Source organism: Salvelinus sp. IW2-2015, linkage group LG33 (genome assembly GCF_002910315.2).
Source record: "Salvelinus sp. IW2-2015 linkage group LG33, ASM291031v2, whole genome shotgun sequence".
NCBI classification, from domain to species: Eukaryota; Metazoa; Chordata; class Actinopteri; order Salmoniformes; family Salmonidae; genus Salvelinus; species Salvelinus sp. IW2-2015.
The window spans coordinates 2,741,368-2,765,977 of NC_036872.1; the positions used below are offsets into that span (position 1 = coordinate 2,741,368).

Genomic DNA, 24,610 nt, shown 5'->3' on the forward strand with positions numbered 1-24,610 from the left:
CAGAGGATGAGGTCATTAGCGTTACCAGCCACAGAAATTGCAGCCCAAATAAATGCTTCACAGAGTTCAAGTAACAGACACATCTCAACATCAACTGTTTAGACGAGACTGCGTGAATCAGGCCTTCATGGTTGAATTGCTGCAAAGAAACCACTACTAAAGGACACCAATTTGAAGAAGAGACTTGCTTGGAGCAAGAAACACAAGCAATGGACATTAGACCGGTGGAAATCAAATTTGAATTTTGGTTCTAACCACCATGTCTTTGTGAGACCCAGAGTAGGTGAACGGATGATCTCTACATGTGTGGTTCGCACCGTGATGCATTGGAGGAGGAGGTGTGATGGTGCTTTGCTGGTGACACTGTCTGTGATTTATTTAGAATTCAAGGCACACTTAACCAGCATGGCTACCATAGCATTCTGCAGCGATATGCCATCCCATCTAGTTTGCACTTAGTGGGACTATCATTTGTTTTTCAATGACCCAACACACCTCCAGGCTGTGTAAGGGCTATTTGACCAAGAAGGAGAGTGATGGAGTGCTGCATCAGATGACCTGGCCTCCACAATCACTCAACCTCAACCCAATTGAGATGGTTTGGGATGAGTTGGACCGCAAAGTGAAGGAAAAGCAGCCAAAACATGCTCAGTCTATGTGGGAACTCATTCAAGGCTGTTGGAAAAGCATCCCAGGTGAAGCTGGTTGAGAGAATGCCAAGAGTGTGCAAAGCCGGTTCATCAAGGCAAAGGGTGACCACTATACATTTTGATTTGTTTAACTCATTTTTGGCTACTACATGATTCCGCATGTGTTATTTCATAGTTATGTCTTCACTATTATTCTACAATATAGAAAATAGAAAAAAAAGAAAAAAAACTTGAATGAGTAGGTGTGTCCAAACTTTTGACTGGTACTGTAAGTTTTCACACCCTTGAGTCCATACTTTGTAGAAGTACCTTTGGCAGCGATTACAGTTGTGAGTCTTTCTGCATAAGTCTCTAAGAGCTTTCCAATCCTGGACTGTGCAACATTTGCCCATTATTCTTTTCAAAATGCTTCGAGTTCTGTCTAATTGGTTGTTGATCATTGCTAGACTACCATTTTCAGGTCTTGCCATAGATTTTCAAGTAGATTTAAGTTAAAACTGTAACTCAGCCACTCAGGAACATTCACTGTCTTCTTGGTAAGCAACTCCAGTGTAGATTACTGCCCTGCTGAAAGGGGAATTCATCTCCCAGTGTCTGGTGGAAAGCAGACTGGAAAAAGTTTTCCTCTAGGATTTTGCCTGTGCTTAGCTTCATTCCGTTTCTTTTTTATCCTGAAAAACTCCACAGTCCTTAATGATTACAAGCATACCCATAACATGATGCAGACACCACTATGCTTGAAAATATGGATAGTGGTACTCAGTAGTAATGTGTTGTATTGGATTTGCCCCAAACATAACTTTGTATTTTGGACAAAAAGTGAATTGCTTTGCCACATTTATTGCAGTATTACTTTAGTGCCTGGTTGCAAACAGGTTGCATTTAAAATATATATTTGTATTCTGTACAGGCTTTCTTTTCACTCACACTAATAATTGTATGTGTGGGGTACAGAGATGAGGTAGTCATTAAAACATCCTGTTAAACACTGTTATTGCACACAGGGTGCAACTTATTATGTGACTTGTTAAGCAATTTTCTTTCTCCTTAACTTATTTACATTTGCCATAACAAAGGGGTTGAATACTTATAGACTCAAGATATTTCAGCTTTTCATTAATTTGAAAAATCTTTATTTTAAAAATATTACCTAATTTCACCTCACGGAGTATTGCGAGTGACAAAAATATCTAATTTAATATTTAAATCCACGCGATAACACAGCAAAATGGGGAATAAGTCAAGTGGTGTGAATACTTCGAAGGCACTGTAGGCTAATAACATTACAGTGTCATTAAGTTTAGCAACATAGAATGAATGATGGACATCTATCTGGCAGAGAAACGATGATGGTGAACATGCTCTTGTACTACGAGGTCAGAGAGACAAAACATGGCGGTTATACACTAGTTTCCCGAACACAGATTCAGGTTCGTCCTGAACTAAAAAGTACTTTCACTGGAGATTCTCCATTGAGCATAATTTTTAGTCTGTGTCCGGGAAACTGGCCCGAAAGTTGCTTAGATGTCTATAGGCCTAGCAAGTATTTGCGGCAGTTAGCACCTTAATTGGGGCGGACAGGCTCATATTAATGGCTGGAATACTGGCTGGAATGTAATGAAATTGACACATTGAACACATGGCTTCCTTTTGTTTGATACCATTCCATTCACTCCATTCTAGCCATTATTATGAGCCATCCTCCCCTCACCAGCCTCCTGTGCGAACAAGAGGAGGGAGAGAGAGAGACCAGACAGAGGGTGGATGGTCCCAGTAGGCTTACCGTAGTGTTGCCCACTAGCCCGCCCACCCTCTCCAGGAACAGGCTGAGCCTCAGGGTGCTGTTGGGGTTCACCAGGGTGATCACGCTCTCGTTCAGGAAACGGACCACGCCGTTGGGTGAGTCGCTCTTGGCGATGGTAACACTGGCGACCAAATGAGTCCCCAGTATGGCTCCGCCCGTGGCGCTGAACAGCTGGATCTCAAACATCTCGGCATACTCCCTGGAAGAAAAGTTCCAACATGCTCATTACTGGTCTCTCTATGTTCACATACATTTCTTTATAGAAACTCTTAAGCCCGGTTCAGATACAACAGCAGACACATAAGGAGACGAGATGAGTCAAAACTAGAGAGTTTTGGAATTTTGTGTCGTAGAACAGCTGACTAAAGACAGGGCATCCAGATCAAAAAGGTGTAATATATGCATATGTTCATATGCATAGCTCATATATCAAGCACATATATTGAGCATCATTTGGTGACTTTAGTGCCCATGGGCTGCTTAAGAGCCTGCCTGCAACCATATGATTAACACTTGCACAACACACCCCATGACTAGATATGAAACTGCTGTTGCTCAAAACACAGTTCCCCAATAACACAAAGAGCATTCTAGTCTCAGCAGATTCTAATCGCACAAACAAACATAGAATACTAAACTCATCTGATTGACTCAAGTCATTGCACACACTCCCTCTATTCAGGAGACCGTTAACCCCAGTTCCCCTTATTTCACTGTTCTTTGACACACATACATTTCATCGCATGAACACACCCACCTCACCCCCCTCTCCTACTGGTCAGGTGCCAAGAGCAGAGGACTCTGCTGTGCACCAATGGGGCTCCTGTTCTGGCTAGAGCAGGCCCGCCTCCAACTCTTCACCGACCAGTCAGAAGAGCAGAACTACCAAAATTAACCGACATCATATTGTGTATAAAACCTAATGCACGCTCTGTTTAGGGACTCTTTTCGGCTAGTTCCTTCTGAGCTAAATGAATGAGTCCGTGCACGTTTTGTCAGATATCTTTACATCCAATTAAACTGTCTTACTATATACCGATCCACCCTGTCCTGCGTCTTAACTTGGTCTCATTTCTCTAGTAACGATTCATCAAGCAATTGGTAGCAGAGGATGGTTACTCAACCTTTGAATTCGGTCCATAGAAAGTTGATGTGAGAAAGGAGAGTTTGAGACAGATTCCAAAAGGACGGGTGACCTGTTGACAGGAGCCATCGGGGATTCATCTCGCCCAGGAAACTGATCAAAGAGCGACATTAAAAGGTAAGCAGAGCCTGTTAATCAAAATCTGTATATTGTATTATAGCCAATATCTAAATTGAGATCAGGAGTACTGGAGGCGTGAGTATGATTGCTGTTAAATTTATATGGAATTGACATAAATAAGGCAAAGGTGTGAAGATATCTGAGAAATTGTGTTTTTTATTTGGATCCACGAGAGAAGGATCCTGTGTTTTTATTTGATCCACGAGAGAAGGATCCTGTGTTTTTATTTGATCCACGAGAAGGATCCTGTTTTTATTTGATCACGAGAGTAAGGATCCTGTGTTTTTATTTGATCACGAGAGAAGGATCCTGTTTTTTTTTATTGATCCACAGAGAAGGATCCTGTGTTTTTATTTGATCCACAGAGAGAAGGATCCTGTGTTTTTATTTGATCCACGAGAGAAGGATCCTGAGTTTTTTTGTTTTGAAATGTATCCCAAGTAGTTTGATGAACAGTGAGGAATTAAATGTTATTTGTCTGAAATGTATTCCAAGTAGTCTGTTGTAACAGTGAGAATTAGGGAAATTGTGTCTGTTCAAGTTTGTTCAGTGTCCGGACTAGAAGTTAGTGTAAGTTGAAGATGTAAGTTGTGGAACCTCGTACACGCCTCGGACACCCTTCTAGGTAGCATCGGAATTAACTGGCTTGATCATTCGGGAGCTCGTGCTGAATTGGCAAATCCGGGTCAGGTTAATAACTTTTTTTAACTGGTCGCCGCTCGGTACCTAAGTCCAAGCCTGAGCTTTAATGTGGTGAGGACTTAATCCTCTTGGCCATGTTTTAAATTCTTGTGACAGGTATAACTATGTAATTGTTTGACGGTTCCACGGGGCCAACTGTTACTGATTACTAAGAATTATTTAATAAGGCTGAGTGGGATGACGCGCGAGTCATAATTTTTACCATTTGACAGCCGCTGTGCTGTGTGATTGCTTGATTTTTCCCTTTGTGCTGTTGGTATTTCCTTAAAGACTAGAATTATTTTGACAATTATTATAGAAGCGCTGAATTTCATTATATATTGTCCCAAAAGGAGACGTTTGAAATACTTTGGGAAAATATTTAATTAATTAGTTGAATATGTGACAACAATATTTTTCCTAGAAAAAGTCCTAGAATTATTCTGATAATTATTTTAGAAGCGCTTGAGTTTGTTGATATATTGTTCCAGAAGGGCGATTCTGATACCTTCTGGAATATATAACAACTCGAAAACCTGAAAAACGTAATAACTTTTGCAAAATAATTCCTAAAATTGAATTGATAATTATTTTAGGAGCGCTTGAGTTTGTTGGTATATTGTTCCAAAAGGGCGATTCTGATACCTTTTGAGAAATATATAAATAACTCGAAAAACTGATTAACAGTAATAACTGCTGTAAATAATTCTTTGTGTACGAGTGTGGGGCACCAGAGATAAGTCGGTGTCAGCGCCGAGAATACATTGCTGCCTCGGCCAGTGACGGCTAAGTGCACCAAGATAGTAAAACCAGATAACCTAACTGATAAAATGGCACCACCACCGTCCCAAAACTTAAGTTAATGAATTTTTTAGACCAAAGAATCATGGGTTGGGGAGTACCAGCGGCGGGGATATGCTAGGTCGGTCATTAAGTGGCTACAAACAGAACTCATACCTAGGTATGGTCTCCCACGACAATCCGATCTCAGGGTCTCGGTTAACGCGCCAATCAAATGTACAGTGGGGAGAACAAGTATTTGATACACTGCCGATTTTGCAGGTTTTCCTACTTACAAAGCATGTAGAGGTCTGTAATTTATCATAGGTACACTTCACTGTGAGAGACGGAATCTAAACAAAAATCCTGAAAATCACATTGTATGATTTTTAACTAATTAATTTGCATTTTATTGCATGACATAAGTATTTGATCACCTACCAACCATAAGAATTCCGTCTCTCACAGACCTGTTAGTTTTTCTTTAAGAAGCCTCCTGTTCTCCACTCATTACCTGTATTAACTGCACCTGTTTGAACTCGTTACCTGTATAAAAGACACCTGTCCACACACTCAATCAAACAGACTCCAACCTCTCCACAATGGCCAAGACCAGAGAGCTGTGTAAGGCATCAGGGATAAAATTGTAGACCTGCACAAGGCTGGGATGGGCTACAGGACAATAGGCAAGCAGCTTGGGAGAAGGCAACAACTGTTGGCGCAATTATTAGAAAATGGAAGAAGTTCAAGATGACGGTCAATCACCCTCGGTTGGGGCTCCATGCAAGATCTCACCTTGTGGGGCATCAATGATCATGAGGAAGGTGAGGGATCAGCCCAGAACTACCCGGCAGGACCTGGTCAATGACTGAAGAGAGCTGGGACCACCAGTCTAAAAGAAAACCATTAGTACACACTACGCCGTCATGGATTAAATCCTGCAGTGTACACAAGGTCCCCTGCTCAAGCCAGCGCATGTCCAGGCCCGTCTGAAGTTTGCCAATGACCATCTGGATGATCCAGAGGAGGAATGGGAGAAGGTCATGTGGTCTGATGAGACAAAAATAGGCTTTTTGGTCTAAACTCCACTCGCCGTGTTTGGAAGAAGAAGAAGGATGAGTACACCCAAGAACACATCCCAACCGTGAAGCATGGAGGTGGAAACATCATTCTTTGGGGATGCTTTTCTGCAAAGGGGACAGGACGACTGCACCGTTTGAGGGATGGGGCCATGTATCGCGAGATTTTGGCCAACAACCTCCTTCCCTCAGTAAGAGCATTGAAGATGGGTCGTAGCTGGGTCTTCCAGCATGACAAACCCGAAACACACAGCCAGGAGAAAGGAGGGGCTCGTAAGAAGCATCAAGGTCCTGGAGTGGCCTAGCCAGTCTCCAGATCTGAACCCAATAGAAAATCTTTGGAGGGAGCTGAAAGTCCGATTGCCGGCGACGCCGCCACCCCGAAACTGAGGATCTGGAGAAGGTCTGTATGGAGGAGTTGTGGCCAAATTCCTCTGCTGCAGTGTGTGCAAACCTGGTCAAGATTACATGACACGTATGAATCTACTATTTGTAATTGCAAATACCAAGGTTTTCTGTACCAAAATTTAAGTTATGCTTTTTGATGACTAATAATACTTATGTCATGCAATAAAATGCAAATTAATTTACTTAAAATCTACCACTGTTGATTTCTGGATTTTTGTTTTAGGATTCCGATCTCTCACAGTTGAAGGTGTACCTATGATCAAAATTACAGACCTCTACATGCTTTGTAAGTAGGAAAACCTGCAAAATCGGCAGTGTATCAAATACTTGTTCTCCCCACTGTATGTGCAGGTTCGAAGTTGACTTGGGTTGAAGCCCTGCCCCTGGCGTTGATGGCCATGAGAGCCTCTCCAAGTGCAGGCACCCATCTCTCTCCTCATGAGATAATGGCTGGAAGAGTCATGCCTGGTCCACCAAGGGAGGGAGGTCATATGCCCGCCCTTGATGTACATCAAATTGTAATGTCTGATTATGTGAAAAAACTGACGGAACTCTCTGCAGCACTATCTTCCCAGGTTCGCAAGGTCAAAGAGGGGGAGCTGCCGGGAGACACGCCACCACTGAAGGTAAAAAGTTGGTGACTGGGGTGAGGGTTAAAGTCCACAAGAGAAAGTGGCTGTAACCCAGGTGGACTGGACAGTACGAAGTGAAGGAGATTACTTCACACTCAGTTCAGGTCAAAGGTAAATCAGGCGCACCTTGGCACCACCTTACACATTGCACTCCAGCACCAATTCCTTCCAGAGCACTGACTGAAGTCAGAGCTGGTTTAAACAGCCTAAATTCGATTCCAAATGAAGACATTCCTGACTCAGGGGATGCGGCATCAAACTCCGCCTCCCCTGAAAAAGGAACCTCGCCCAGTTAGAGGGACATTTCTCCCTCCCTGGGCAAGGCTAGGGATATCTGGCCCCTTATTTGTGATATTCCTACTGATATTTGGGGTGTCCCTGGGCACTTTCACATGGTTAATAGAACAACTATAACCGGATCCCCATGGATGTATGTCACGGACACTCTAGTCTAATTAGGTAATAACAGAGAGAAAAAATAAAAAATAAATTATAAAACAAAAGTTATAATAAGAAACTAATATGGCTCAAATTGAGAAGGTTGAATAGAGCTGGTGGAGAGCTGTGCAGAGAATGGACAGAAGATGGCAGTATTGCAGCACTCAACGGTCTCCCAGCCGACGGGGAGCCTGGTTGAATGCTGGTGACATAATTTTGTTTTTTGGAGTAAACGTTTAGGTTAAGGGTTTCCGTGTTCCCAGAGATAAGATATCTTAAAGGAGTACACTTATATATATATTAGGAGGATTATTTTCTGAGTTTTATTTAGACAAGGGATTTTTAAGATAAAGGGTTCTTTTAGTATGTCTAGACATGGTATGGAACACGAATGTAAGGAGGTGATGTAACCTTTTGACCTGTTTTCATTGCATTTTCCTGTGGTTTGATCACCCACGGGGYAATGTAGTGAGGATAATGAAATTGTGGTCATTTGGGATACTAATTTTGAGGTAAATTGATTATAATAGAGTTTATAACTCTTGACCATAATTGTAGTTTTAACCACAGAGGAGTCAGGTTTCTGTTTTTAAACATTGGCTATGACGGTTTTGAATGGGCTGTTATTGATTTGGTAATACAACAGAAAAAATCCCATTTGTCATCGATAATAAATGGGGGAAGAAATGATACATTGAGGTTTGAACAGGAGATATTTTAAGCCTATAGGGCAGGAAAATACATAAACATTAACATCATTAATGAAAATAAATAAGTTTCAGTTCTTAGGAGTGGTAATTTACTGTTGATAAGGTATCCACACTGTAAAACATATATTAATTATTTATGAGACTGACTTTCAGGATAACCAATGTTATTGTTAAATAAAAAATAGTGGACTCTTGGGGGAGAGAGCTTATTAGAAAAGAAAGGATATGATATGTTTAGCATTTGTTTTGGCAATTAGAAGATTTTTATTTAAATAGTATTAAAATTGACAGGGGTATATGACATGCTAGGATGCAGATAGTTTGATTAAGGTTATGTAAGGACTTTAGAAATTGCCACCATAGACATGTTTTTCTAAAAATCCATGAGTTTAGATGAAGCCAAACAGTGAGACATTTAGTTAAAATTTGGAAACAACACAGTTGTTACAGACAGATAAGGGAAAGGGCAGACAGACAGGCCCTCCCTACACTGCTGAGACCTTGAAGGTTTGAGAGCAGAGAGGGGAGTTTCGGAAGGGGCGCCAGGACATGGATAACAGAATGGGTAGATAACAGTTACTGAATGAAGACAACAGGGAGAATTGGACATGTGGAAAATGAAAGGGGCGCTCCTACATGATAATGTAGAATATAAGAATATTTTACTAATCTTTCCTTAAGTCATTATTTAGAATAGGTATGGTTGTTACCTGGCCAGAGTTGGCCTACAAAACACTTAATAGAAAGGACTGTGTCGTATGTGGACATGCCAGACCTATTCTGGCTGCTCACCCATTTGCCCTAAGTAATGGGGAAGGTTGGATGTGRATATTGGAAAGTTTAAGCCAAATTCAACCCTGTGTAAAACTCTGAGTCTTGTGTTCCCAGAAGTCCCTCCCCAGAAGGTACCGTGGGGAGTCAAGGCATATGGGGGAAATTACAGCTGTATCACTGGTACAGGTAGYGGTATAGACTATGGGAGGCTCTCTACTACTGCCTGCATCACTAATGTCACTATGAACTAGAGGTGTTGCTGATGTATGGTGGATGTGTGGACCTGCCAGGCGGTTGACCCCATTTTGAAAGGAGACTGGCAGGGCACATGTGCTTTGGCCAGTCTGATAACACCATTGACTATTATTGAGGTTACAACTAACCAACTCCTGGGAGCTGCACATGACACAYAGGCTCGGAACCAACCCAGGAGACGGCAGAAACGTGACGCTACTTGGTTCGAGAGTACAGATAACATCCACACCAACCTGTTGGGGTCCCAATAGGGGTCCCCCACGAATTCCAGGCATTAAACAGAAATGATAATCTGTGGCATCTGATGCCCACCAGTGGCCCAGCTATTGTTGATGCTAAGCAGAATGCCTGGATCAATTATATCTACTATAGTCAACAATGATTTGTTAACTACACCCACAAAGTACTTACGGGGATGGCTGAACGATTGGATGCTACCTCTCAAACCAGTAGACAAAATAGACTAGAACTGGACATGATTCTGGCCAACCAGGGAGGTGTATGTAAAATGATTGGAGAACAGTGTTGCACGTTTGTCCCTAACAATACTAGTCCGGATGGGAGCATTTCAAAAGCTCTGAGTGGGTTGGCAAGGTTATCAGTGGAGATGAAGGGTCTTGCAGGTGTGGAGGAGAGTGGACTGTTCCCCTGGCTGGGTGGTTGGTTTGGTAAGTACACTACAATGATGGTTACTGGATTTCTGACTCTAGTTGTTGTTTTTCTTATGCTCGTGTGCTGTGCTGCCGGTATTATAACTTGTTTAAAGAAGTCTGGTACAGATGTGGCAAGGACCTCTGATATGATGTCGTTGGTTGATACTCCAGTAATAAAAAGTGACGGTTGTCCTCCCTGTTATGAAGGTTTAAAGTTCCCGAGTGGCGACGAGCCCACCTGGTACAGGTTGTATAGAGGGATGGACCTGAGGGTTTAAACATTTTTCTCGTTTTTTGGTTAATACTGTGTGAGAAATTTATATCACGTCTAATAAGACGTGAAGAGGGGGATTTGTAATATATGCATATGTTCATATGCATAGCTCATATATCAAGCACATATATTGAGCATCATTTGGTGACTTTAGTGCCCATGGGCTGCTTAAGAGCCTGCCTGCAACCATATGATTAACACTTGCACAACACACCCCATGACTAGACATGAAACTGCTGTTGCTCAAAACACAGTTCCCCAATAACACAAAGAGCATTCTAGTCTCAMCAGATTCTAATCGCACAAACAAACATAGAATACTAAACTCATCTGATTGACTCAAGTCATTGCACACACTCCCTCTATTCAGGAGACCTTTAACCCCAGTTCCCCTTATTTCACTGTTCTTTGACACACATACATTTCATCYCATGAACACACKCACCTCACCCCCCTCTCCTACTGGTCYGGTGCCAAGAMCAGAGGACTCTGCTGTGCACCAAWGGGGCTCCTGTTCTGGCTAGAGCAGGCCCGCCTCCAACTCTTCACCGACCAGTCAGAAGAGCAGAACTACCAGAATTAACCGACATCATATTGTGTATAAAACCTAATGCACGCTCTGTTTAGGSACTRTTTTCGGCTAGTTCCTTCTGAGCTAAATGAATGAGTCCGTGCACGTTTTGTCAGATATCTTTACATCCAATTAAACTGTCTTACTATATACCGATCCACCCTGTCCTGCGTCTTAACTTGGTCTCATTTCTCTAGTAACGATTCATCAACAAATGTGACACTGTAAAAACGCCTCAATAAGCAAGTTTCCATCCACACTATTTATGCTAGTAAAGTCCTACCGTATAAAAATAAAATCACAACAGCTGTGATGGAACCAGGAAGTTTCTGTACAATTGTATGAATGCCAACAAATCATTTGTTCGTTCGACATGGTGGGATCTTTTTGCGTCGGTAAAATTAATTATGCGAGAAATGGCGGTGGAAACGTCTTTACGCGCAAGTATTTATATAATAACCATCATATCGAAGAAACTTGGAGTCACACGATGTCATGTTGTGTTCTCCTCCCACTACAACTAGGGGAAAGCATGCAGTTCATTAGGCTACAGATGAAATAAGTTACGATGAACTTCACAGGGTGGTGAAAGTACACGTTGATCTTGATGCTCCTTTCCAATAACTATCGATGCTCTTTTTCTGGTGACATGATGATCGATGCTTGACTGCCATTTGACAAATAAACATTTTCTCTCACTTATCCATAACAATCTCATCATGTTGACTAGCCAACCCGCACAGCCTACCCGCTCTGTATCTGCGAGCTGTTGGCTATAGTGCAGGTGCCAAGACCAGAGTAGGCACATTTGTTATTTAACGCAAAAGTTTGTGACAAAACTATCGGTAGAGTTGAAAATGCAATGGAAACACATTGAATTGTAGATGTTTATTTGGTACATGAAAACGTAAACGAAAAATGACATTTTGTGTGCACTACGTCCTCACGCACTGATTTTTATCCTCAACAAGTCTGTTTGGTGGAAACACATCACTGTTGGCAAAATGCACATATTATTGTAAAGCAGATTTTAGAATATTTGCACGAAAATCTGTCTCCAATTCGATGGAAACATAGCTATTGACGTGATTAAACTTGGAAACAAGGTTGCCACTTGTTGTACTAAGGTCTTGGCTCCAACAAGTCTCATGCAACTGGTTGAGAGAATGCCAAGAGTGTGCAAAGGCAAAGAGTGGCTACTTTAAATAACTTTTTATATTTGAAGAATCTCAAATATAAAATACCTACCAATTACCTCGACTAACCTGTGCCCACGCACATTGACTCTGTGGACAGGTGAAGTCGGAAGTTTCCATACACCTTAACCAAATACATTTAAACTCAGTTTTTCACAATCCAAGTAACAATTCCCTGTCTTAGGTCAGTTAGGATCACCAATTTATTTTAAGAATTTATGTCAGAATAATAGAGAATTATTTATTTCAGCTTTTATTTCTTTCATCACATTCCCAGTGGGTCAGAAGTTTACACACACCAAATTAGTATGTGGTAGCATTGCCTTTAAATTGTTTAACTTGGGTCAAACGTTCAGGTAGCCTTCCACAAGCTTCCCACAATAAGTTGGGTGAATTTTGGCCCATTCCTCCTGACAGAGCTGGTGTAACTAAGTCAGGTTTGTAAGCATTTCACTGTAAGGCCTACACCTGCTTGTATACGGCGCATGTGACAAATAACATTCTATTTGATTTGAATGAGTAGATGTGTCCAAACTTTTGACTGGTACTGTAGGTGATTTGCAGTGTAGCAGGCCTGGGTGATCAGACAGACAGACAGACCGACTCACCTGTCCTGGTCATCTATGATGGTCACGTTGATGTGACTGGTGTTGTGGCCGTGGAGGAAGGTGAGCGAGCCATTGGCCAGGCTGTAGTCCAGGCCTGGGCTGGCCGTCAGGCCCCTGGATATGTACTCTGCTGTGACCAGGCCGTAGGAACCCACCCTCCTCACCACCGGGATAGACACACTGCCCACGTCCTCCTCCACTGGAAATAACAGAAAGGAGAGAAGAGAAATGGCACCTATGGGGCTCTGGTCAAAAGTAGTGCACTATATAGGACAGTGTTTCTCAATCCTGGTAACACACCTGATTCAAATCAAAGGCTTAATGATGAGTTGAGTAGTTGAATCAAGTGTGTTAGTGCTAGAGGTGGAAGAAATGCACACATTTTTAGGCAAATGACTGGTTAGCAGAAAGAAAAAGAGACTGATGACGACAGCTTGGCTGTCAAAACGTTGGTTATTAAATTATTGCATCTGAGCCCCTAGAGTGTGCGGCTCTCCTTATCTTTTTCAAGAGTATGGCAGTCGTCATACCCTTGCTCAACACCAACAATTTAATATTAAGGTACTGAAATCTAATTGCTGTATGACATGTTTATAGAATGTTAAGACCCCTATCGTCTGAGACTAATGACGCTACAGCCCCATGGTGATAATGGCAGGAGTCAATTTAGATTGTTTTTGCTCTTCTCCAAATTGCATTTTAGAGTTTTTAAACTGTGTAGAAATGGTGTAAAAAAAATGCTGTCATTCATATTCCATTCACCCAGCTCAATGTAACATCGATAGGTTTCGGCTATTACATGGTTTTCTAATTTTGCTTGTACCCATCATGAGGTCGCTACAACCTAGCCTATGAATGAACGTTTCCAATGTAGCTGCACAGGTCGAGAGAACTTTGAGTAATTTAGGTGACAGACAGTGACATATTCAATACTGCCTTGCACACTCTTGCTTGCATCTAGCTGATGTAGGGTGTAATCATTAGTCCAACAGTTGCAAATGAGAGTTTCTATTGGACAAATTCAGGTATGTTTATCCCCGTTTTGTTTCGTTTGCTTCAGTATAAGAAACGTTTTTCAACAGAATCGGCGTAATGAATACACCCCTGATCACACGCAAACACAGTTCACTTTCCTAAGCAGCCATATAAAACAACACGATCACTTTGCTCCTTGTATATAATTTCTTCTCTCAACTATCTACGTGCTCTCCTCCTCTCACCTTTTACCTTCACTTGTGGACTTCAGTGAACGACACATCAGCTGTCTGTAACCAGGCGAAAAAACCTTTCCAAGCCAAACCTTCATATCATGACTGCTAACCGCTATGCACAGCCTACATCGTTGTCAACTCATAGTCAACATACTGTAGCTAGGACTAACATGTTAATAAACCCGCCACAATCATGCATTTCAGAGGACAGTCAGAAAGCAGTTTAGCAGTTACACCGGCGGGCCCCAGTGGCAATAAATTAATAAAACCAAAAGCTTACCTTGACTTGGAAGAGTTCCCGTGTTGGATAGTCATAGCCAGCTAGCTAGCAAAACCCCTCTCTGTTGGAGCCAGGTGTTTGAGTAGGCTAAACTAGCTAGCTGCATTCAGTGATTTATTTTAATTTTAAATACAACCAAATATAGCTCTCTCTCTCTTGCTTCTCCTTAATTTTGGAATAAAATAATTTGTTCAAAACTGTTCATCTATTGTCTTTCTCTTTCAGTCAACTACTCACCACATTTTATGCACTGCAGTGCTAGCTAGCTGTAGCTTATGCTTTCAGTACTAGATTAATTCTCTGATCCTTTGATTGGGCGGACAACATGTCAGTTCATGCTGCAAAAGCTCTGATAGGTTGGAGGACGTCCACAGGAAGTTGTCATAATTACTGTGTAAGTCTATGGAAGGGGTGAGAACAAAGAGCCTCCTAGGTTTGTATTGAAGTCAATGTACCCAGAGGAGGACAGAAGCTAGCTTTCCTCCGGTTACACCATGGTGCTACCCTACAGAGCATTGCTGAGGCTACTGTAGACCTTCATTGCAAAATAGTGTGTTGTAATCAATTATTTGGTGACATGGAATATATTTAGTATAGTTTCATCTAAAAAGTATCACTTTTTAAATGTTTCAATATTTTTATTTTTATGAAATTGGTCCTACCCTTCCTCCTCTGAGGAACCTCCACTGGTAAATATGAATAAAACGAAATAATTATGAGCCTATAGCCAAGGAGAAAGCTTTGAGCTTTAGAAAGAAAGGCAGGATCCATGATTGACTGAGATAATGGAGGGGAATAATAGGGAGACTACTTTCTGAAGGACAATGCATGTTGACTCATGCATTTATATTTTAATTATTAAAGAGATGGGTGTGTCTAAGGCTTAAGAGGGTGTGAACGTCATTTTTCTCCTACTTGTCTCCAAAGTGGAATAACAAGTGTCTCAAAGAAGCATAACTTTCCCATGTTTCCCCCAACTGCAGTGTATTATATACCAATTTGAAGCTCTGAGTCTGGCTTTTTTAAAATTGATAAAAATACAATCTTGAACATTTGACATAAGCTCACCTTCCTGAATTCAGTCCCTTAAGTAAAATGTAATACTGCATGTACTCCTTACATATTGCATTCATCCAATCACCACTCTCAGAATCCCTCTCTGATGCATATCCATGGCATATTAACAGGATGAGATGACATTTCCTAAAGCGATGCCTTATCTTCCAGTAGCTATGTTGAAGAGTGTCAACGTGTCAGAGGCTTAGAGACTGACCTGTGATGTTGACATAGTCAGGGAGGAACTCCAGAACACCCTCAGCGTTGTCACTCTTCTGGATGACGATCCTGATGGACGAGATGTTGCCGACGGCTGGAGGCTGGTCTCGCTGCAGGCCGTGCTCCATCACGCTGAAGTCCACAGTACTGACCACAGGAGGGCGACAGAGGTCAGAGACAACACCACCCCACCTCACACCCAGTCCCAAAACAATTGAAGTGGGTTAACGCTGAGTGCAGTTCGCAGTTATTAAAGTAGCACTCTCTAAACTTTCAATGCATTTTTCTGCAAAAAGGTAGGTAGACAGGGTTTATGTGCGTTTACCCTCCATTACACCACTGCTCACACCCCTCCCACCCCAGAGACCAACACCTTCCACTCTTACAGTGAAGTTCACAGGAGGGTGACAGAGGTCATTAAATCATGGACCAAGGTTGAGATTCTCCTCCCACTCACACACCCAAAACCGCACACCAACAGCTCACGGTGGAAGTCGCCCTTAGGAACAGATCTCGGATCAGCTTTCCCTCCCCAACACTTCCAATCTTAACTGGGGGGAGAAGACAATGAGCTGACTCTAGATTCATGTCTAGGATCCACCTACCTGTCGTTAAGGAGCTCTACGGTGATGATGTTGAGGTAGAACTCCTCAGGCCCCTCTGGGAGGTCGTCGTCATGGATACTCAATGTGACACCACGCGTGGTCTGGCCTGGGCTGAAAAGAAGGCGCCCCGAGGCTTCAGTGAAGTCCACTCCACTGACCGCTACACTGCCTGCTGTCTGGTAGGTCACCCACACACTCCCAAACGTGCCCATGGAACGCACCACTGTCACATTGACCTGACGGAGAAGAGAAGGGAGAGGAGGGTGGGGGGTAGGGGAAAAAGCAGGCTGCCATATCATCAACTGAATGGCAATTTGTCATGGATGCATCATAGTAAGCCAAATGACTTTCATGCCACTCCCTTAATCACCCTCCCTAATCCCTCCCTCCCTTAACCACTCTCCCTCGGATAGGGCAGGTCAGACTGTTCTCAGGCTCTGATAGGTCAGCAATAGTCATGTAGATGTCCTCTAATGCATTTCAACACTGTGGACGTTTTTGATCATGCCCTGGGACTGCCTTGGCTCTCTCACCTTGCCCTCCTCCTCAGAGGCCCCGGCGAGGCCCTGGGGGAAGGAGAACAGGCCGTAGGGGAGGTCACTAGCTGCCATGGTGACTGTGGCCCGCTGGGCCGAGGGGCTGATCTCCGCCCCTGGCGTGACTGAGGTCAGGGTCAGCTGGTACACACGGCGCTCCTCCGCCATGTCATCATCCAGCGCCTGAAACAACAGCAGCAAACACCACTACCTTCAGCCTCTGTCCCAACATCCACACTAGGATACCGTTTCAAATGAATGGCCGATAGGCTACATCACTTCACACGAGTATTCCGTTTCACAGTTGCATTGGGGATGATTCATGTTGCATCCATTTTCACTTCATATTAGGATGAGGTACGATAAGACGCCGTATGTTAAGGTAAGATCCTAGTGATGAATATCATTCCATGGTCAAAGACAGACAGCATCTGTGTTGAATGTGGTTGTCATACCTTAAGGCGGATGGTGGCTGCAGACTGTCTGTCTCGCATGGTCACCACACCAGACAGCTCCTCAAACTCAGAGGCCACAGCGGGAGTGATGTTCCAGTAGACCTGGATCTCTCCGAAGATGCCTGGGCCTCGTACCAGGCTACAACCCACACACACACACACGCACACACACAACCAGCAGTACTCACACACACACACACACACACACACACACACACACACACACACACACACACACACACACACACACACACACACACACACACACACACACACACACACACACACACACACACACACACACACACACACACACACACACACACACACACACACACACACACACACACACACAAAGTTGGATCAACTTGATCATATCAAGCAACAGACAGTTTCTGGAAAGGTAAAAGTGCATCTGTGTAACATCACACGCCCCAGAAGGATCAACTAATCACCCAATGTAACTCATGAATATTAATGACTTTGCCCCCGGCTATCTTACAAAAGGAAATTTTGCGAACTGTACCTGATCAAAGCAGTCCCATTATAGTTTCCCTGAGGTTCTCCTATCAGGACATTCCTGGAGGCCTCAGCGATGCCCACCGTTCCCAGGGCTGCACGGTCTCCCTGGATGGTGATGGTGGCCACCCCTGAAGACACACACCAACCCAGGGGACACAGTTCAGTCTAATGCCCTCCACTGGAGCTCCTTAAACACACCTCAGGTAGAAGTTGCCTCTATGGGCACATCTAGGACCAGCTTACTCTCCTGCCAATCCTAACTGTAACCATTAGGATTGAAAATGACAAACTGACCTCAGATCAGCTTCCAGAGGAAAATGCATTCCTCTCCTCTCCATAGACCAGAGACTGTATGTGAGGCAGCCCAAAGATACTGACCGTTAATGGGGTCGATGACAGCACCACTCTCGGCAGCCAGGAGCTGGACAGTGAAGTTCTCGTCTCCCTCCAACACAGCGTCAGCCAGAGCCCGGATCACCAACGTTTTCCTCAACTCTGTCTGAGGTTCACAAAGTCTCACATCAGTGTCTTTTCAACAAACTACTGTACATTTAGCATCAAGTATTACCAAGCAGAGCAAAACACCGTCAACTGACTTACTACCATCTTCCCCTTTGGCCACCCTAGCCCCACCCCCTACTGACCACACTGAAGACCAGTGTTCCGTTGAGAGGTGAAAGGTCATCCCGGGCCACGTCCTCCAGCCGCCACACCAGTGTCACCGCCCCCTCTCCTCCCGCACTGCGCAACACTGTTAGCATTGCCATGGCAGCTGGGTCACTAGTGAATGCTGGCTCGCTGATAGTGACCTGAAAGGAGATTCGTTTGTTTAGCATAATAATGGTTTAGAATAAAGTTGTATTTGATTGAGTAAGATAACTGTATTCATCCTCTGTAGGGCAATATGTCGGGTCTCTCACAGTCTGCTCTTGGAAGCCAAAACGGCCCAGCGGTGAATCGTTGGGGGGGATGGTGACGGTCACAGAGGTCCCCTCCCCCAGTCTGGCTCCACCAATCACACGCATCAGAGTCACACCGAAGCGCTCTGCAGACTCCACCTCCGTGTCATCCACGATACTGATGTCAATAAAGGCTTCACCCTGCAAACAGAACCAGAGTTTTTTTAACCTGAGGAAAACACCTTCATAGAAGAAAACCTTCATAGAAGCTCATCTAGACCAAGTGGATCATAGTGAGGTGACCTAACTTAACTAACTACGTAACCTAACCTGGAGAAACTCTCTGGCCCTAGTTATAATCACTTTACCTGGCCATCTTGAAAGGTGATATTCCCAGAAGCAGGAATGAAGTCATCGAGGCTGGCTGTGATTGTCCGAGCCTCCCAGTACACCACCACTCTCCCAGTCCTGCCAGCCAATCGCACCACAGGTAGGCGGAGGAGGTTCCCGGGCGGGGGCACCTCATAGGCCAGTACCCCTCCGGACTCTTCCTAAGAAGCCGATACAGAAACAGAGTTGAAGCATTAACACTTGAATAGGATTCAAATACCCGTTTGCATTTATTCATTCTTTGGATAGAGTTTTCAGATAGTCTCTAAGCTTTAGCATCACGTACAGCAGTTACTGTTGTAGTGTGTTGTGAGACACTATACAAAAGAATGGAGTGTTAGACTTCAGCAGTATTCCTAACGTATGAGCAGAGGCAGTAGTGTGATGCTTTTTCTGTGGTCGACCTGTGAGACGCTGAACCGCAGGACCCCCCGCGGGTCGTCGTTCTCCTGGATAGTGACCACAGCCACCTCCATGCCAGGCCTCTTCACACTGGGCTGGCCGGCCCCTGTCAACCCCCCCACCAGCTCCACACCTGTGATATTCACCAGGAAACTCTCAGCCAGCTCTGGAGCCTCATCCTGGGGATATGCACACACACGCACACACACACACACACACACACACACACACACACACACAACACACACACACACACACACACACACACACACACACACACACACACACACACACACACACACACACACACACACACACACACACACACACACACACACACACACACACACACACACAGCCCTGAGGACCTGAACTGGGCAACACTGTGGGATCAGGGTAAATGCTAAATCAGGAAGAAGGGAAACCATTTTTAACACTCAACCCACAGAAATGAACTACTAAGCTTGTCGTTGTTCCACTTCTGAAGCAACTTTACTCTCAAAAATCACCTTAATAAATGCTGGCAGTTTGTGAGCACATTGAATCAAGGCCTTGTTTTCAAGCTCCTCTCAGTCTAAACAAAACACAATAATAGCTACCATTAGTGGAGGTTAAAATAGCGACTCAGCACTGCAATTTACTGGGAACGGATCTATTCTGGGGTGACGGGAGATAAGTAGTGGGTTTCCTTGGTGGCAGGCCCAGCACTGGTGGTTTTAGGCCTGGTATGGGTCTTAGCTGTAGGCAGAAAGCACCCAGAACAGGCAGAAAGCCCGGCTGTTTGCTGAACCAATCTAAATCTAAAGTGAGAGGAGGAGGGGGGGGGGTAACCCTGTCCTATCTCGTGTATCCCCGTGGCAGCGTGAAGACGTGATGGGTCCTAGGACCCAGTGAGCGCACCTGTTGTGTAAATCTTGTGTTAGTTAAAGGGATAATCCACCCCCAGAAATAAACATGAAACTCCTGTCAGTTTGGTAAAAGCCTGTGTTATCAGTGGGTTAAATAACATGATTTAACTACGAGAATAACATGATTTAACTGCGAGAATAACATGATTTAACTGAGAAATCAAGAGATTGTGTAGGAACCCGTCATAGCTACACTATATACACACGAGTATATGAACACCTATTAAAATGTGTTGATTCGGCTATTTAAGCAACACCCTGTTGCTGACAGGTGTATAAAATCAAGCACACAGCCATGCAATCTCCATAGACAAACATTGGCAGTAGAATGGCCTTACTGAAGAGCTCAGTGACTTTCAACGTGGCACCGTCAAAGGATGCCACCTTTCCAACAAGTCAGTTGGTCAAATTTCTGCCCTGCTAGAGCTMCCCCGGTCAACTGTAAGTGCTGTTACTGTAAAGTGGAAACCTCTAGGAGCAACAACGGCTCAGTCGCGAAGTGGTAGGCCACACAAGCTCACAGAACAGGACTGCAGAGTGCTGAAGCGCGTAGCTCTTAAGAATCGTCTGTCCTCGGTTGCAACACTCACTGCTGAGTTRCAAACTGCCTCTGGAAGCAACATCAGCACAATAACTGTTCGTCGAGAGCTTCATGAAATGGGTTTCCGTGGTCAAGCAGCCGCACACAAGCCTAAGATCACTGTGCTCAATGTCAAGCGTCGGCTGGAGTGGTGTGAAGCTCGCCGACTCTGGACCGGTGGAAACGTTTTCTCTGGAGTGATGAATCATGCTTCACCATCTGGCAGTCCGATGGACGAATCTGGGTTTGGCGGATGCCAGGAGAARGCTACCTGCCCCAATACATAGTGCKAACTGTAAAGTTTGGTGGAGGAGGAATAATGGTCTGGGGCTGTTTTTTATGGTTCGGGCCCCTTAGTTCCAGTGAAGGGAAATCTTAACTCTACAGCATACAATGATATTTTAGACGATTCTGTGCTTCCAGCTTTGTGTGAACAGTTTGGGGAAGGCCCTTTCCTGTTTCAGCATGACAATTTCTCCGTACACAAAGCGAGGTCCATGCAGAAATGGTTTGTCGAGCTTAGTCTGGAAGAACTTGACTGGCCTGCACAGAGCCCTAACCTCAACCCCATCGAACACCTTTGGGATGAATCGGAACGCCGACTGTGAGCCAGGCCTAATCGCCCAACATCAGAGCCCGACCTCACTAATGCTCTTGTGGCTGAGTGGAATCAAGTCCCTGCAGCAAAGTTCCAACATCTAGTGGAAAGCCTTCCCAGAAGAGTGGAGGCTGTTGTAGCAGCAAAGGGGGGACACAACTCCATATTAATACCCATAATTTTGGAATGAGATGTTTGACGAGCAGGTGTCCACATACTGTTGGTCATGTAGAGTACATGGTTCTGTCACTYGAGAGAGTGTGTTATCCCCTATCACATTTATTAACTGTTTTAAAACCATTACCTTCACTCCAGATTACTGTATTAGCCAATGGATAGTATGGTCATACTTGTTCTAGAACACGGTCATACTTGTTCTAGAACAAGTATATATCAAGTTTATATCGTCATGACAACGTATATATTTCACTTACATGTGCTCAATCTACTCAATCTACCCAATTTGTAAGTCGCTCTGGATAAGAGCGTCTGCTAAATGACTTAAATGTAAATGTAAATCCACACTGCTTGGGTTGGAGAGGGGAGGAGAAGTAAAGAGAGGAGAGAAGAGGAGAGGAAAAGAGGGAAAAGTAGAGCGGATCCTACTGTACTGCCCTCAGGCGTCCCAGGAGGACACCTGGTGATTGTTTGTCGATAAAGTCATATTCTATTATTTTCGTACTGGTAGGATGGTGATGGTGACGAGAGCCATGGTGGCATGCTCCTTCATGATGACGGTGTCCTCCCGGGATGTGTAGTCCTGTGGGGTGCTGGCCTGGTTGGAGGGGGGCTGGGACAGGGCCGGTCTGGTCTGGTAGTGGACCGCCACCTCCCCAGACACTCCCTGCTCTCTCACAATGGTGAGGGTGACATTAGCGGGACTCTCTGAGGTGAAAGCAGAGGCAAACACGGACAAGGAGCGTCAGACAACACACATAGGTAGCCTAGTGGTTAGAGCGTTGGACTAGTAACCGAAAGGTTGCGAGATCAAATCCCCGAGCTGACAAGGTAAAAATCTGTCGTTCTGCCCCTGAACTAGGCTGTCATTGAAAATAAGAATTTGTTCTTAACTGACTTGCCTAGTAAAATAAAAAATAAAAAACATAAACCTTACAACCTGTGCAAGGACAGAAACAATTTGGATAATGAGTCCTACCAATGTCATAGCTCCTGTCAAATGAAGTTGTGACCACTCATGACAACCTACCATACACTTTAGTAGCTTTAAAAATGGACATGGTTCAAATATGGCTTTTTTTTGTTCTTGATGTGTAAGATAATTGCATATGTATCGTTCTTAACTATACACAATCTCACATATTTTTTTCCTGTATAAATACATATATATTTAAAGTCAATCCAAACAGCTGGCCTCTTACTCTGGGGCTCCTGTGTGTGGAGGTACTGGGAGTCCAGGTGCCAGCCTATCACCCCATAGGGCGAACCGTTGGGCAGGATGGTGAGGAGGGCCTGTGCCCTCTGTGGGTCAATCAGCGCCCCCCTGGAGAGCTGGTCTAGGCCCACTGTGGTGACATCCAAAAGGGTAAGGGTGACCCTCTCCCTCAACTCAGGAAAGCTGTCTGCTACCACGGTCAAAGAGATGGTAGCCATCACCTGGCCCTCAGAAAACGTCACCTGAGATCGTAAACAGTTGACGGTAGATGATGTCAGTTCCTCTGTAGCTTAGCCAATCCAGGAAGTCAATTCACAACCAATGAACTAATCAACTAAATTTGGAAAATTCACATCAGTAAGTTGTTCTGTATTTCTTCTATTTCTCTACGTCTACATTTTCCTCAAAGTTAACAGTGAAAGAGATAATCCTGAGAGAGAGAGAGAGCCTCACCACTCCTGACGTGGGAAAGATGTCTTCCAGACTGCCGTTGGCTGCCCAGTGGACGGTCAGTCTGCCGAAGGTTCCTCTCCTCCTCTCAACACTCAGAGAGATAGGGTTGCTCCGCGCCAACTCCTCCACTTCCACAGATAGAGAGCCCTGGAGAGAGGCAACATCAGTGTGCAATATAATGTAGATTTGACCATTCAAATGTATTGGAACCGATAAATAAAAACATGAACACATATATATTTATAAATATATAAATGCAAGTGACAAAAACCTAGTTTGAAATGCACTGTGAATCACAGTTAAGCAACAGAGGAGGGTACCTGTGCAAAGCCTATGACTCCATGGGCGTCGTCATTGGTTGGAATAAGCACGGTCATCTGACCACCAAAGCCAATCTCAGCCCCTCCCTTGGGATTTCTTAGGACCACACGGAACTGTTCTTCCTCCTCCGGGGCACCGTCGTCGATGATGTTCACCGCAATCTCCAACTCCCGGTCGCCGGGTGTGAAACGCAACTCGCCATAGCTGAGAGTGTGGCGGCAGAGAGCAAACGGACAACGGTCGGAGAAGACAACCACGAAGAATGAAGTGGGAGCAACAACACACTTGTGTGACAACGAAACAACGCAAAATGAAAGTTTGCACAAAGTTTGATCAAACCAATGATCAATACCTCTGGTCAGAATGTAACGGGTTGCCATGGGAACAGTGGGGTATCATAGGTACCTGGGTATGAAGTCAGAGTGGTTGGAGACCGTGGTGAGCTCATACAGGGTTGAGCCTGAGGGCTCGGTGGCTGCTATGAGGCTCTTGGTGGTGTTGAAGTAGGGTAGAGGTAGAGAGAGGAAGTGAGAGGCTGAAGGAGACCTGAGCACCATGGCAAACAGACTGATGTCAGACCTCCAGGAGTACAGCGCTGAGCCATTCCTCCCCGCCAGCAGGACATGGGCTGAGAGAGACACAGAGGGAGAAACAGAGAGACACATCTTCAGTGGGGAAACAGGGGATGATTTGTGAAACTGTTAGATATTACTCGTTAGATATTGCTGCACTGTCGGAACTAGAAGCACAAGCATTTCGTTACACCCGCAATAACATCTGCTAAACACGTGTAGGTGACCAATACAATTTGATGAGACTACAAAATGTTAAAGATTTGGAGGTGTCTTTGAATTAACGAGGGTCGTCATAATTATAATCACCATCACCATCGCCATCGTCATCGTATTGATCGTATTGATAGTACTGATAGTATTGATTGAATGATAACACTTAGGGGTCTCTCAGTTCACCTGTGTGAAGAAAGTTGACCATCAGTGCGCGTGT

General features: G+C 44.3%; 1 protein-coding gene across 1 annotated transcript in view; it reads right to left on the minus strand.

Annotated features, from left to right (window-relative positions):
• Positions 1-24,610, minus strand: part of adgrv1 (adhesion G protein-coupled receptor V1) — a 190,143-nt gene that overhangs the window by 92,924 nt on the left and 72,609 nt on the right. Inside the window, 17 exon segments of the mRNA XM_070436984.1 lie at positions 2,434-2,653; positions 12,778-12,976; positions 15,542-15,690; positions 16,149-16,384; positions 16,682-16,867; positions 17,140-17,278; positions 17,666-17,789; positions 18,040-18,160; positions 18,306-18,470; positions 18,582-18,761; positions 18,929-19,111; positions 19,355-19,531; positions 22,121-22,323; positions 22,818-23,073; positions 23,285-23,431; positions 23,605-23,809; positions 24,011-24,233. Of these exon segments, the coding sequence (XP_070293085.1) occupies positions 2,434-2,653; positions 12,778-12,976; positions 15,542-15,690; positions 16,149-16,384; positions 16,682-16,867; positions 17,140-17,278; positions 17,666-17,789; positions 18,040-18,160; positions 18,306-18,470; positions 18,582-18,761; positions 18,929-19,111; positions 19,355-19,531; positions 22,121-22,323; positions 22,818-23,073; positions 23,285-23,431; positions 23,605-23,809; positions 24,011-24,233 (3,113 nt within the window).